Source organism: Diabrotica virgifera, chromosome 8 (genome assembly GCF_917563875.1).
Source record: "Diabrotica virgifera virgifera chromosome 8, PGI_DIABVI_V3a".
Classification (NCBI taxonomy): Eukaryota; Metazoa; Arthropoda; class Insecta; order Coleoptera; family Chrysomelidae; genus Diabrotica; species Diabrotica virgifera.
The window spans coordinates 227521001-227535551 of NC_065450.1; the positions used below are offsets into that span (position 1 = coordinate 227521001).

General features: G+C 33.0%; 1 protein-coding gene across 2 annotated transcripts in view; it reads left to right on the top strand.

Moving 5' to 3' along the window:
- Nucleotides 1-14551, top strand: part of LOC114331810 (DNA fragmentation factor subunit beta) — an 84320-nt gene that overhangs the window by 30139 nt on the left and 39630 nt on the right. For both annotated transcript variants that reach the window (XM_028281478.2, XM_028281477.2), the window contains exons 2-3: nucleotides 9044-9235; nucleotides 10587-10833. In XM_028281478.2, coding sequence (XP_028137279.1) covers nucleotides 9050-9235; nucleotides 10587-10833 — 433 coding nt within the window. In that variant the 5' untranslated portion in view covers nucleotides 9044-9049. The remainder of the gene's footprint in view (nucleotides 1-9043; nucleotides 9236-10586; nucleotides 10834-14551) is intronic.

Consider the following 14551-nt stretch of genomic DNA (forward strand, 5'->3'; position numbering starts at 1 on the left):
TTTTGAGGTGTGAACTATTTAATGAAAATATTTTGGTCTCTTTGCCACTTCCGGTTATACCGGAAGTTGATTGTAACTTCGTTTTTTTAAATAGGACACCCTATATATTTTTACATTTTTAAATTCTCCTCGATTTCTTCTTTCTTTAAATATAAGGTTTTGTGATATTATACAGGGTAGGTTAAAAGATAATTACGTTTTCTTATTAATTTCGTAGCAATGTTCACACCCTGCAGGCTTGTAGTAGTTTGACATAATAAACTATATTTATGTTCAAATGATTTTCAATATAGTCTACTATTGTTAGGAATTATTGGTATAGTTAAATTTTTCGTTTTAGTATACAGAGTTGGTCGAAACTCGGAATGAGTATTTTCTGAGTTTTCTTAAATAGAACACCCTGTATTTTAGTATTGTAATGAAATGTTGTTTTATGGTACATTTTAATTACTTAAGCACTCCCTATACCTAACTGCTTTAATTTGTGAGTTATTGGTGATTCAAGCAAAACATTAATTGCAACACAAAATATGTGAAATTGTATTAGGCTGGCCGTGAAGATATTCAATCACAAATAATTTTTTGGAAATAAATACATATTAATCTAAACTGATACTTAAAATTGCCAATAATGGTTGAACTGTCAAAATAACATCGAAGTTAAGATTGTTGGTGCGATTAACAATTAAGCACAAATTAAAGCAGTTAGGTATAGGGAATGCTTAAGAAATAAAAAAGTTCCATGAAATATCATTTCATTACAATACTAAAATATAGGGTGTTCCATTTAAGAAAACTCAGAAAATACTCAGTCCGACTTTAGACCCACCCTGTATACTAAAATTAAAAATTTAGCTATACTAATAATTGTTAACAATAGTAGACTATATTAAAAATCATTTGAACATAAATAGTTTATTATGTCAAACTACTACAATCCTACAGGGTGTGAATATTGCTACGAAATTAATAAGAAAACGTAATTATCTGTTAACCTACCCTGTATAATGTTACAAAGCTATATATTTTAAGAAAGAAGAAATCGAGGAGAATCCAAAAATGTCAAAATATACAGGGTGTCCCATTTAAAAAAACGAAGTTATAAGCAACTTTCGGTATAACCGGAAGTACCAAGTAGATGAAAATATTTTCATTAAATAGATCAGTCTTCAAAACCCCAGTATTCCAATTTTCATAATTCAGTTACCTTTAGTTCTCGAGATATTTCTAATAGGTCCTTTATCTGCCTCACCCTATATACAAGGTGTTGAGAAACTCTACCGACAAACAAAGACAGGAGATTCTTCAGATAATTTTAAGACAATTTAACCAACACGTTAATTCACGTAGTCCAAAAATGCTTCCTAAGGGAGCTGGAGCTCTTTGAAGATGGCGTCTTGTAATTAGTTTTTCTTAAATACCTCCAGAACGCTTTTAGTTAGAAAAACGAAAATTGGTATTCATTATTCATCAAATTCATTGCGAATTTCTAGTACCGTTCGTAGGCGTTCGTTTTGGGTAGGGCAACGGTTATTTTATCGCATAACTTTTTTTTCTTTAAAATTTAAGCATTTTTGTCTCTGGAATATTAAATTGTAAGATATTCTAGTACTAAAGGTACTCTTGCTTTAAGTCGGTAGGACACACTGTTTTCTAGAAAAACCGATTTGAAAATTTTTTGTATCTTGAATTTGAAAAAAAAATGAAAAAAAAATTAAAAAAAGAACGGTGTATTTTACCAACTTAAAGCAAGAGTAACTTTGAGTACTAGAATACCTCGTAATTTAATAATCTAGGGTCAAAAATCTTAAAAATTAAAGACAAACAAGTAATGCGATAAAATACCCGTTGATCTACCCAAAACCTACGCATATATGACCGGTACTAGAAAGTCGCAATTAATGAAATCGATTCGTCTCTGGAATATAATTAAATGTACAAGTTTTCGTTTTTCTAAATAGTTTTTTTTTTATTCAAAAAACGAAAAAATTTCAAATTGATTTTTCTAGAAAACGGTGTATCCTATCGACTTAAAACAAGAGTACCTTTTAGTACTAGAATACCCCACAAGTTAATAATCCAGAGTCAAAAATGCTTAAAAATTAAAGACAAAAAGTTATGCGATTTGCTCGACCCAAAACGGACGCATATGACCGGTACTAGAAATTCGAAATGGATGGAATAGATTTATCTCTTGAAAATAAATACGTATACCAATTTTTGTTTTTCTAAATAGAAGCGTTCTAGAGGTATTTAAGAAAAACTTATTACCAGACGCATCTTCAAATAGCTCTAGCTCCCACTAGGTGAATTGGGTTAAATTATCTTAAAATTATCTGAGGAATCTCCTGTCTTCGTTTGTCGGTAGAGTTTCTGGACACTCTGTATATTCAAAATGTCAAACACATATTATGTTTATATAGGTTTTTTAACGTTCTAGTCGTCACTAGACACTTCTGGGTTGTTGACGTCTAGTACACTCTCGTACGTGACTACTTCTTCTTTCACGTCAAGGGACTTTTTCTATGTAGGAACTGCCGTAACAATATAATTTTATTTTAATTTGATTTATAATTAATTAATTTTATTTAAGAAACAAATTTTCTGCGCTTGCAAATTTACAAACCTCGTAGTGTGTAGTCGCGACATCTTTTGTCATTTCTTCTGGTATACAACATTTAGAGATTAAAAATACAAAAAATGTGTTCGGGAATCCTTATTTCTTTATTTTATATTGAATATCATTCTAATATTTAATTTATTTCGGGTAGAATAAGTTTTTAGATAATTTAATAATTATCTATATTTAGTTGCTTTTCTCAGCCCTCTTTAAAATGATACAGAATAACCTTATGTACTCATTTATTTCATACAATAGCGCGATATCAATTTTACTCATCCACACGCACAAAAATCGCTTTACGCATCGTATACAAATGGACATGCTCCGTTGAGTACCTTTAGGACAGAAGGTACGACTTCACTTTCAGCCTTCAACGGTGAAAGAACTTCCGAATTACGAACCTTTCGTGATCTGACGGTACCGTCGCGCGTGCATCGTGAATTTCATAGAAGGAATCCATTAAAAAGGAGCAGTGATGAATTGAGTAGTCACACTTGGGTCTGCATAAAATCCTAAAGAACACCAATTTTTAAGGTAAGCGATTTGTGCAAAGCTTGTGGAACCATATTATTTTAAAGTCAATCTTTTTAATAAGTTAGTTTTTCATATTTCCTACAGTTTTCCTCATTTCCCAACAGAGTAGTCTTTAAGTTAAGTTAGTATAGTGTATGACCTCTACAGTTGTTGATTACTGCGGTATTCTGTTCCACTCCATTGAAAGGCCCTCAAACAGTTGCTGTCTTGTATTGAACGCAATATTTTGTTGTAAAATGCGTCTGCCCAATATATCCCATACATGCTCAATTAGGAAGCTCTCAGACCAAATGCAACACATACAATAAAATTCATACGTAAAATGTTGCACAGTTCATAATAGCGTACATCTGTTTATACTCAACAGAGATAACGTCCCATAACACATTTTATCATTATGTAGAATACAGGAGCGTGCCAATTTTGGAACTTCCGAATATCAATCAGTATTTGAAAAATGTCTTCAAGCGAAAAAGATGTTATTGTAGCTTGGCAATTTTTAAGAAGATGTCTGAGAAAAGAAAGAAAAATGCGTCGATGACGCACCCACTGAATGCATTTAACATTATTCATAGTCCAGCAATTGTTTTACATGAACAGACATGAACATTTTTGCTAGGAGTGTTTTTTTTTGATAAAATTACTTACTTTTTGAGTTATTTGCAAGAAACCGTATAAAAATGTGTTTTTTTTTAATGAACATATTTACTCTCAAAAACTCGAAAAGTTTTAACTTAGTGAAAAAATGCTATAGAACAAAAATTGCTTAAAATTACGTAGTTTATCCATTTCCGGCCTTATTTTGAACGTATAATTTTCACCCTCGGGAAGGGATGAAACTCGCCCCACATGCTACCTACTTACATATGGCTATGCCAGATTTTCATGTTATTTTAAAGGGTTCTTTACAAATTTATAGGTTTTGCAATATTTTACCGTCAGCATTAACTTTAAAAATATCACAAATTTTTATTTATATAAAAATTGTTTTTTTTTTATATTATTAAAGAAAGAAATATGAACATAAACATGGAGAAAACAAAGATAATGGTCATGGGAAATGAGGATAAACAAGTAAATATAGAGATAAATAACCAGAAATTAGAACAAGTAACAACATATAAATACCTGGGTGTGAAAATATAAAATGGAGGAAGATCAGAAGAAGAAGAAGTCAACAAAAGGATAACCATGCCGTTCAGAATCTACTACAGCTTAAACAGAGCATTCATTGGAAAAAAGGAGTAAGCAGCAGGATGAGGCAAGGATGAGGCAAGATGAGGACAATGATAGAGGTATATAAAACGATCTTCAGGCCAATCCTTACCTATGGTAATGACAGCTGGGTGCTAACACAATCATCGAAAAGTAGAATAAACTCAATGGACATGAAGTACCCAAGAAAAGTAAAAGGAATTACAAGACGCGATAGAATAAGAAACAGCATTGTAAGAGAAGAACACAACTGGGACTGAAGCGAAGCGAAGGGCTAAGAATAAACAAGAGTGGAGACGATTTGTATATGATATAGATACATGAAATGTATTTTTTAAACACCTTGCACCGTTAAGTAGAAAGATTTAGATTATGTTATTATGAACATATAAAATTATTTACTACTTGGACTAAAGAAAAATGGGATCTGTGTAACAATTTAATAAATTTAAATTATACTAGAAAATAACATGTTTTTTTTTCTCTGATTCTGGCCTTGATTTAGAACTAGAACCTTTAGCCACGTAATTGGATAATTTATCACTAACTCAGATGTAATGTGTAGTGTGTGTGTTGAGTAAGTGTCTTGTTACTTTGCAAAGTCCACGCCATTGTCTTTGCAAAGAGACGCTAATTGTATCCGAACGTCTGCGGTCGAACATAGTTAGAATCTCTAAAAAAATGATTTGTCAAAAAACTGTAAATAGGTATTAATCTGTAAACATTAGATAGATAAGTCAACAAGCACGTTTATCCTTTTAAGACTTTTTTACGTTTATTTTGTAAGTAAACAAATCATTGTAAAAAATTGAATTAAATAAACGTATTATTATCTCAAAACTTAAATAAATTTATCCTATTATCCCTAATTATATTCTACGCCCTAATTCCAAACACACACATTTGCACATCTGGGCACTCTTTACTGCCCTTTTCTTGAGAATCCGATAGCCGTTGCATCGGAATTCTAGGAATTTTAGTTTAAGTGCGTTCAAGGGATGCCTGTTAACCGTTGAAACATATTAGACCAGACTGTGTAATCGTCCCCGTGAGGTAAATTATTCCGATTCGTTTTTTTGTACAAACCTACTCAAAAACAGGTCCTTATAACAAACCCACAGGGTGGCGGGAAGTGGCGCGGTCGGAAAATTGTTTAAATAATTTTTTAAAACAAATTCAAAAAATCAATTTTTTCACTTCGTAGGTATAATTTTTTTAGACTCTGGGTCATTATAAGCAAAAAAGGTCGGTTGTATTTTTCTCTAAAATTGATTGTTGTCGAGTTATACGCGATTTAAAAGTTAAAAAACGAGAGAAAATGGCCATTTTTAAGGCTTAATAACTCGGTTAATAGTACATTGTGTACCTAGTAGGAAAAGCTTAACATTCCCGAACGATGTAAAGATGGTTGTCGAGGCGCAAGCCGAGACAAGGGAATACAGAGTCCGGGAATGTTGCTTTTCCTGCAAGGTATACATACTATTTTTTCGAAAATCTAACATTTAAATTATATTAAAATAAATATGTTAAAATTTTCAAATAGACATATTCTGACTCAAATATTCGTGATGCCACCAAGTACATGTTTTGTAACTATAGAAACAAAAATATTGAATTGTCAAATTTGACGTATTTGCTTATTTTTGACAGTACTTATAATAAATTTGTTCTGAATCTGCTCTAAGGAAAAAATGTTTTTCTATGGATGTTATACAATGTGCAACTTCTCTCACTACTTACATACATTCAAAACGAACAATTTCTCATGCAGTGAGAAAAGTCGGCCATTGCAGTGGGAAATATTTTTTCTCACGGGTTCTCGTACGGTTTTCCATATCGTCGTCTTAATACTATAACTTGATAACACGAAATTAGTAGTTTTGAGATAAACGAGTTTAAAGATTTTAAAGATATTTGTGCTGCTACCATGATGTTGGTAAATACGGAATTCCCTCTGCGGCTCTCAAATACTGTTCCTTAACTTTTTGGCAACTGATCTATTTAGGAATACGGTGCAAATTTGTTTTCCAATATGGAAAAAAACATGAAAAATTAAAGTTATGAACTTTTAGCACTACCATAATGTTAACATTTGGTAATGTCGCATGTTGTGTCAAGTTGCATATAAGTGAACTTTTTAACACAACTAATATTTTATACATTATTTTGTTGAAAATTAGCCCCCTGCCATGGGGGTTACCAGATCTGCTAACAATTCTTGCATTAAAATGAACCGAATAAACAGATGGCAATTATGTGGTAAGCTCAATGGTTTCAGAAAAAACATGTGCTACAACTAGATAACTCGAGTTATCAAGTTATAGCATTCAGTGTATGTCGTATTCACGATTATTTCGATTAAATAATAGCTTGATAACTTATCTTTGTCAACTTTTAGCACTGAATGTTAGGGGCATTTGAGTTTTATCAACTTTCGTCAATCATAAATAAATACTTAACCCGTTTGGAGCGAGCTATCAAGTTTTTACACAATATGGAGGCAAATAAAATACATCTTGTGAACTAGTTATCTCAAAAACATCAATTTTGGAGTTATTAAGTTATAGTACTAAGGCGACGATATATGATCGCCGTTTCCATGGTAACATGCACAATACAAGCACAATTTAATATTGTCAAATAAAATGTGTTGGAGCAAAACTTACCAGGAATTACCTTTCAAAACTGTTCGAAAATAACTGTTAATTAGAATTTTAAATAAATAAGGTAAGTATATAAATTTTAAGAATATTAAATAACTACATGTATATGTATTTTATTTCAATTTATGTATATAATATACGTAAAAGCACCTAAATTATTCAATTTTGAAGTTTAAACTCATGACGTCATGACACAACCGCATCCATAGAAAAAGTACAGTATACAACACATGAGAAAATGACATATTTCTCCCTGTTGTACAATATATTATTCCTTATGTATAGTAAGGAATAGCTATTTGTATAACAAGGAAGGAAAGTGCTACTTTTCCTCCCGAGAATGAAGTTTACTGCCCGACGCGTAGCGGAGGGCAATAATCATTCAAGGGAGGAAAAGGCACTTTACTCCCATGTTATACATATGGTTTTTCCACCTTCCTCAAAGTACAAGTCATTTTTTCATTTTTACTTAATTTATTTATGTAACTAACCAACAAAATTTATTAAAACTAAAACTAATAAGTAGGTACAATATAACTGTCAACTGTCAAATATAAGTCAAATTATTAGTGTAAACAATGTTAAATCAAAATAACAATTTACTGTTTTTTACCATTCTGCAAACTACTGGGTGTTTTATAAATAAACGTTAAAATGTATAGATACTTAAGTAATAAAAAAAGATATTGCACAGGGCGTCAATAAGTTATATTTCATTAATGAAATACTATGACGTCACTTTTACTTTTCCTCCCTAGGGAGGAAAAGTACAACTTTGCTCCCTACAATCAGGTCCGGAAAAGTATACTTTCGGTAGAGGTGGGTGGAAAATAACATTTCCGTACAGTTATTTTTCATTTCCAGGCAATGGCTAAGTATAAGGAAATATCGAACGTTTCTTTCAAAAATATCTAAATTTCTGACCGATTTTCGGAAAAAATTATTACTATGAAAGTTAGAAAGTGAAAAAATAAAAGTTTAAAGTCCCCCTACATGATCCTGAAAAAATTTGTGTCATTAATTTATTACTAAGTTGTTATTTTTAATTATTAATAATGAGCGCTGAAAGCGTATTTAGGCGGCTGTCAATGTGAGTGCAAAAGAGATGCACCATTCCGGCAGTCCAATGGTGCATCTTACTCGCACCCACATTGATGGCCGCCTCAATACGCTGTTAGCTCTCATTGTTAATAATTAAAAATAACAGCTTTTTAATACATTAATGTCACAAATTTCTTCAGGATCATGTAAGGGAGCTTTAAACTTTGATTTAGTCACTTTCTGACTTTCATAATAATAATTTTTAACAGAGTTAAAGCCTTGAAAATAACTATTTTCGCGTTTTTCAAATTTTAAATCGCGTATAACTCGACAACAATTAATTCTAGAGAAAAATCATAAGAGATTTTTTTGCTCATAATGTCCCAAAGAATCTAAAAAAATTGGTACGAAGTGAAAAAATTGATTTTTTAAATTTGTTTAAAAAAATTGTTTAAACAATTATCCGACCGCGGCACCTCCCGGCACCGTGTATTTCTTATAAGGACCTTTATTTAAGTAAAAACGTTTGTGCAAAAAAAGACGGATCGAAATAATTTACCTAACGGGGGCGACGATACAGTCTGGACTATATGGGATGTTGCGTGTTACATATATCGATCGGATATCGCTTTTGGTATGCGAGCTTCCTTAGGTTTAAATCTGGCGATTGTGCAGGCCATGATAAAGCCTCAATTTCATTATTGTCGAGGAATGTTCGCACTCACGACCCTGGCAGTAAGCGCCAGATGACTTAAATCTGAATAAGAGGGAATAGTAATAATAGATGAAGACGAACATGTCATAGGTATGCCAGTACAGTCATATATTTATAGAAAAAAAAATGGAAAAGCTCCTGGTAAAAACAAATTTAATTTAGAATTTTAAATAATTTTAATGTATTTAATAACTTTTCTACGAATTTAAATTTGTAAAAACTTGTAATATTTCTCATTTCTATTTTTTACAGTAAACCATGACAACTACCAAGGGCTTTAAGGTCACAGATGCGGATCGAAAGACCAGAGTTGGAATTGCCGTGAAAAATTTGGAAGAATTGAAGAAAAAAACCATAGACAAGTTTAAACTTAAATTCTCACCTGGAGAGATAGACTTCCAGACCACCGACGGCACTATCATAGAAAATGAAGAATACTTTCAGGTAAATACTTGTTCTTCTTCTTCACGTGCCTAATCCGAATTATCGGCATTGGTGATCACCATTGCGAAGGCTTCTCGATTTTCTGCAACATTTAATAATTGTAATAAAAACAAATTTTTAATGGCACGAAGGTCATCTATTCCTTTATTTAATATATAATTTAGCATACTTTACTTTATCGGATGCCCTTTCGAAGTCCACGAAGCAGGCAAATACATATTTTCTTTGATCACGGCATTTTTGTAATAGGATATTTAGGGAAAAAGCGCAAATACTCGTTACCGATTAGATTTCTCAATAATATTTTAGCAAGTTTTATAAATAAAACTATCTTGCAACTAACGCGGAATTTAGCTTATAACTAATTTAACAAAAGCGCGTGTTATGTATACTTCTTCTTCTTAAAGTTCCCTCTCCTAACGGAGGTTGGATATCATAATGGCTATGGTCACTTTGTTGGCTGCTGCTCTGAACAGTTGTAATGAGCTACAGTTAAACCATTATCTAAGGTTCCTCAGCCAGGAGATGCGTCTTCTTCCTTGGATCTTTCTTTGCATAATAATTCTCAGCAACTCATATTTTTCTCCTCGGGTAATGTGATCCAAATATTCCAGTTTTCTAGTTTTTATACTCTTCATAATTTCTAACTCCTTATTTAAACGTTTGTAGCACTTCAACATTGGTAATCCTTTGAACCCACCGAATTTTCAATATTCTTCTGTAACACCACATTTCGAACGCTTCTATTCTTCTTATGTGTTGTCTCTTCAATGTAAAAGCTTCCATTCCGTATAGCAATATAGAAAATATGTAGCATCTTAGAGCCCTCAATCTGAGAGGCAACTGAAGGTCTTTGTTTGTAAGCAGTGTCTTCATTTTTATAAATGCTTGCCTTGCAGTTTCAATTCGGACTTTAATTTCTTTGCTTTGGTCATTTTTGTCATCTACCCAGGTTCCCAGATATTTGTATGTCTTTACTTTTTCTATTTGGGTTTGCTCTATCATTAACTTTTCATTTCCATGTTCTGTTTTTGAGACGATTATAAATTTAGTTTTTTTAGTTTAGTAATTCTATTTAGCAATTCTTGTAGCGATTCCAGGGTGTCTGCCATTATAACGGTATCATCAGCGAATCTTATGTTATTTACATGAATACAAATCCATGAAATATGTATACAAATACATGAATTCTAGAAAAGTCCATCTCTATTTCACCAGTAAGTTATGGAACACCTATCCCCGCCCACCCCGCCACGGTCATTCTAAAACACGTTCTAGAATACGTTCGAGTTGGAACCGTTATTACGGGGAGGTCCGAAATAACCTTATTCGTTACAATATTTTTTTACAGACCCTTCCTCCTCAGACGTTGCTAATATGGGTGAAAGCTGGCGAAAAGGCAGCCACAGACGCTGAGATCTTATACAAGACCATCAGAGAAGTGAACGATGAGTATTTAACAGCTGGAGAAAAGGTGCAAGAATTTTTCACCGAGAAAATGAAAAGCAAAGTGTTGAAACTGGCCGAGGTTCTGAAGGGCCTCGATGCAGATAAGGCCAAGTTGAGTAACAGGTCCGAACATCCCGAATGGTTCGAGGGTAAGCTTTTGATATATTTTTTTGTAAAATCTTAGAAATACGCCAAAGATGAAAATAGTAAATAATTATTTACTATTACCCATTATAATGGGCCAGAAAAATTAAGTTGTATTTTAGACGTACATTCTTTGGAAGAAACAAATTCTTCTGCTTAACGTGCCTTGTCCCCTTAAGTCCTCTTGATGGTGACGGTTAACACAGAAAGACTATCTTTATCTTGAGCTATTCTAAACAGTTCAAGATGCTTCAACCACGAGGCTTGTTTTCTACCAATCCCCCTGCGTCCTTCGATTGTACCCATCATAATTAGTAGAAGAATATTTTACTGATTCCCAAAGATATGATGTTTTCCTGGATTTGACACTATCAATCAGCTGACTAGTAGCTTCTCTTCTATTGAGAACTGCTTCATGTCTCTGCTTAGCTATGTGTGTGTTCAAAAGGTTGTCTATACAACCACATTTCAAAAGCCTCTAAGCAGTTAATAGTCGATATTTTCAAGGTCCATGCTTCGGCAACATACACTCACAGACAAAAATAGTGCATATTTTATTTTTGAAGTATATCTTTTTCCTTTTAAAAAAATTTGTACTTTTTATTGCTAAATAAGTTGAGCTGGACTATCCTACGTATATTTATTGTCAAGTAACTTGCATATTGAAGAGTCACAACTAGTTTGTAGAGAAATTAATGAAATAGTCTGAGTTTGCTTATAACATTTAATTAGAAAAAGAAACAATAACGACAATAGAACAATTTTTTACGGCAACATTGTAACAATTTAGTACCTAGTATTTCCTCCTCTAGCTCTAATGATTGCCTGCATCCTTCTAGGCATGCTCCGCAGAATATCTTGGATGGTTTCTTGCGGAAGTCGATTCCATTCTCCCTGTGCAGCAATTCTTAATTTTGCAATTGAGTTCCGAGCTGGATATCTTGCTCATATACGTCTTTTTAGGATGTCCCACATATGTTCTATGGGATTTGCATCAGGGCTCATTGGTGGCCAGTCTAGAGTCTCAACTCCGACATCCTCAAGATATTGTATGACTATTCCTGCGGTATGTCCACGGGCATTATCATGTATTAGCACAAAGTTATCGTACCCAGTGAAGCCGGCATAAGGAAAAACATGGTCTTCAAGGATGTTCCGTATGTACCAGTCAGCATTTATTCGAATATTCACCTCAATAAGCTCCGTACGACTCTCCCAACTAATGCCACCCCATAGCATTATGGAACCGCCACCAAAACTAACATGTTTTACAAGATTACATTCTGCGAAACGTTCCCCAGACCTTCTGTATACTCGATCACGTCCATCTGGCTTCCATAATTGTATCCTCGTTCGTGACCCGTCAAAATAGCCCGGTCAAAACAGCCCCGTCAAAAAAGCCCCGTCAAAATAGCCTCAACACAAAATAGCCTCGACAAAATAGCCCGCACACAAAATAGCCCCGACAAAATAGCCCGCACACAAAATAGCCCCGGTCAAAACAGCCCCGGCTAAAATAGCCCCGGCTAAAACAGCCTCGTATAAACAATTACATAATTATTTATACAAGGTGTCCAAAAACTTTTTTTTAATTTAAATTATTTGACTAAAAGGAAGAATGTATTTAATTTATTTAATTTAAAATGCATTTTACTGTTGCCTGAAAACAGAAAAAAATGTTTATATCATAAATTAACATTGATTTTTGCTTAACTTTATTGTTCAAACTTCCAAGAGGCAGGAAACACAGGACTCGAGTTCTCTGAAAAGACAATTTTTATTTAATGTGGTTAAGATAAACATCTGAATAGAGGATAATTACCATTTCCGAAAAAATGTATTTTTAAGGTATTATTTCATGATGAATTCTGAAGGGAGCTTTTTTTTCGGGGCTATTTTGTCGGGGCTATTTTGTCGGGGCTATTTTGTCGGCGGGCTATTATTCCGCGGCGATTTTGTCTGCAGGCTATTTTGTCGGAGCTATTTTGTGTGCGGGATATTATGTCGGGGCTATTTTGTCGGAGCTTTTTTGACGGGGCTATTTTGACGGGGTACCATCCTCGTTTCATCTGTGAAAATAACTCTTCTCCATTGATGTTCGTTCCAGTTAACGTGGGCTCTTGCAAAGTGTAACCTTTGAGTTTTATGCCGTGGTAGAAGAAGTGGAACTCTGGCAGGCCGTTTTGGATTCAAACCAATCTCTTTAAGTCTTCGAGTCATAGTTTTGGCAGTTACATTAACTTGTCTTGTGATCAGTAACTCATTTTTGAGATAAGAAGCTGTAAGTGTACGATTTTTCAAAGATTTAAGACTTAAATATTGGTCATCTCTTGGCGTTGCACATCTTTTTCGTCCTTGACCAGGTCGTCTTTTGTATTCCCCAGTCTCATTGCATCGCTTTACTATACGAGAAACAGTCGATTGATGGATATTCGCTCTCCACGCAATATATTCTTGTCTATAACCCTCATTTATTAACCCTTAAACGCATAAGGGTGGGTAAAAAATGTCCACCTAATGCGTATTCCCTTGTAACATATTTATTACGTGTTTAAAAATTTTAAAAAAATTATTTATTGTTAAAAAGACAGCCCTTTATCGAATGTTAATTTGGTTCTACCGATATTTTTGAATATAAAAGTAGCATCTTGAGTTAAATATGGGTGGGCATAAAAAGTACACCCTTGGTAAAACTAGTTCCTAAAGGTTTCTATATAATTTCTCGTTGGTAGGAAGATAATCCATATAATTATCGACGTATAATTACATAATCTACATAATTATCCGCGAATGAGGAGGCTGAAAGGAAGAGTGTGGAGAAAATCGACAAATCTGAATTACTGGCTTTTACTGGTATGTTAATCTTGATGTACATTTGAATTTTGTTGTAAGGTTTGTAAATTGTTTATATTAATATTTTAGAAGATGCTGTGTTTATTAAGCATAAGATTCTTAAGTTTAATCCATTTCCAACAACTCTCAATAAATATATGTATTAGCTATTTTCGAGGTGGACATTTTTTGCCCACCCTTGGGCGTACATGGAACCTAAAAAAAGGTTGGGCGTTTAAGGGTTAAAGTAACAATTCTAGCACACACTACCTCACTGAAATGTGTCATATCAGTAAGAAAACTGCAGAATCGAAAAATAAAACTCTCCAAATATTCTAACTGACAATTCAACAAAACAAGAATTGTCAAGTCGACAAAGCACACTTTCCATACTATGCAATGTTTGTTAATTTGTTACATTATTGCATAATATTCAGTTATAAAGACTATTTTAACCATTTATTTATCTCTAATAAATTAAAATACACCAAATAAATAAATAAATAAAATAAATAGATAAATAAATAAATAAAAAAATACTTAACATTTCAAAGATAACAAATAAACAAATAATAAAGATTGAAGATAAAATATGCAATATTTTTGTCCATGAGTATATAAGACGACTGACCATACATAACACACAAAAGTGACAATCGTTTAAAAAAATGCACGGGTCATCTCTATTATAAATTTTATTTCTTTATCTGGATCTAATTGTCAACAATTGTCTTTGGCGTATTTCTTCGACTGTAAATATTTTTCCAGCAAATTTTTAAAAACTATTTCACTTTTATCATCACACATTTTATTTTAACAAATAGCTTGTAAAAATACATCTAAACAATTCAGAGATATCCTGTTAATAAAAATAATTCATTAAACAAGTCA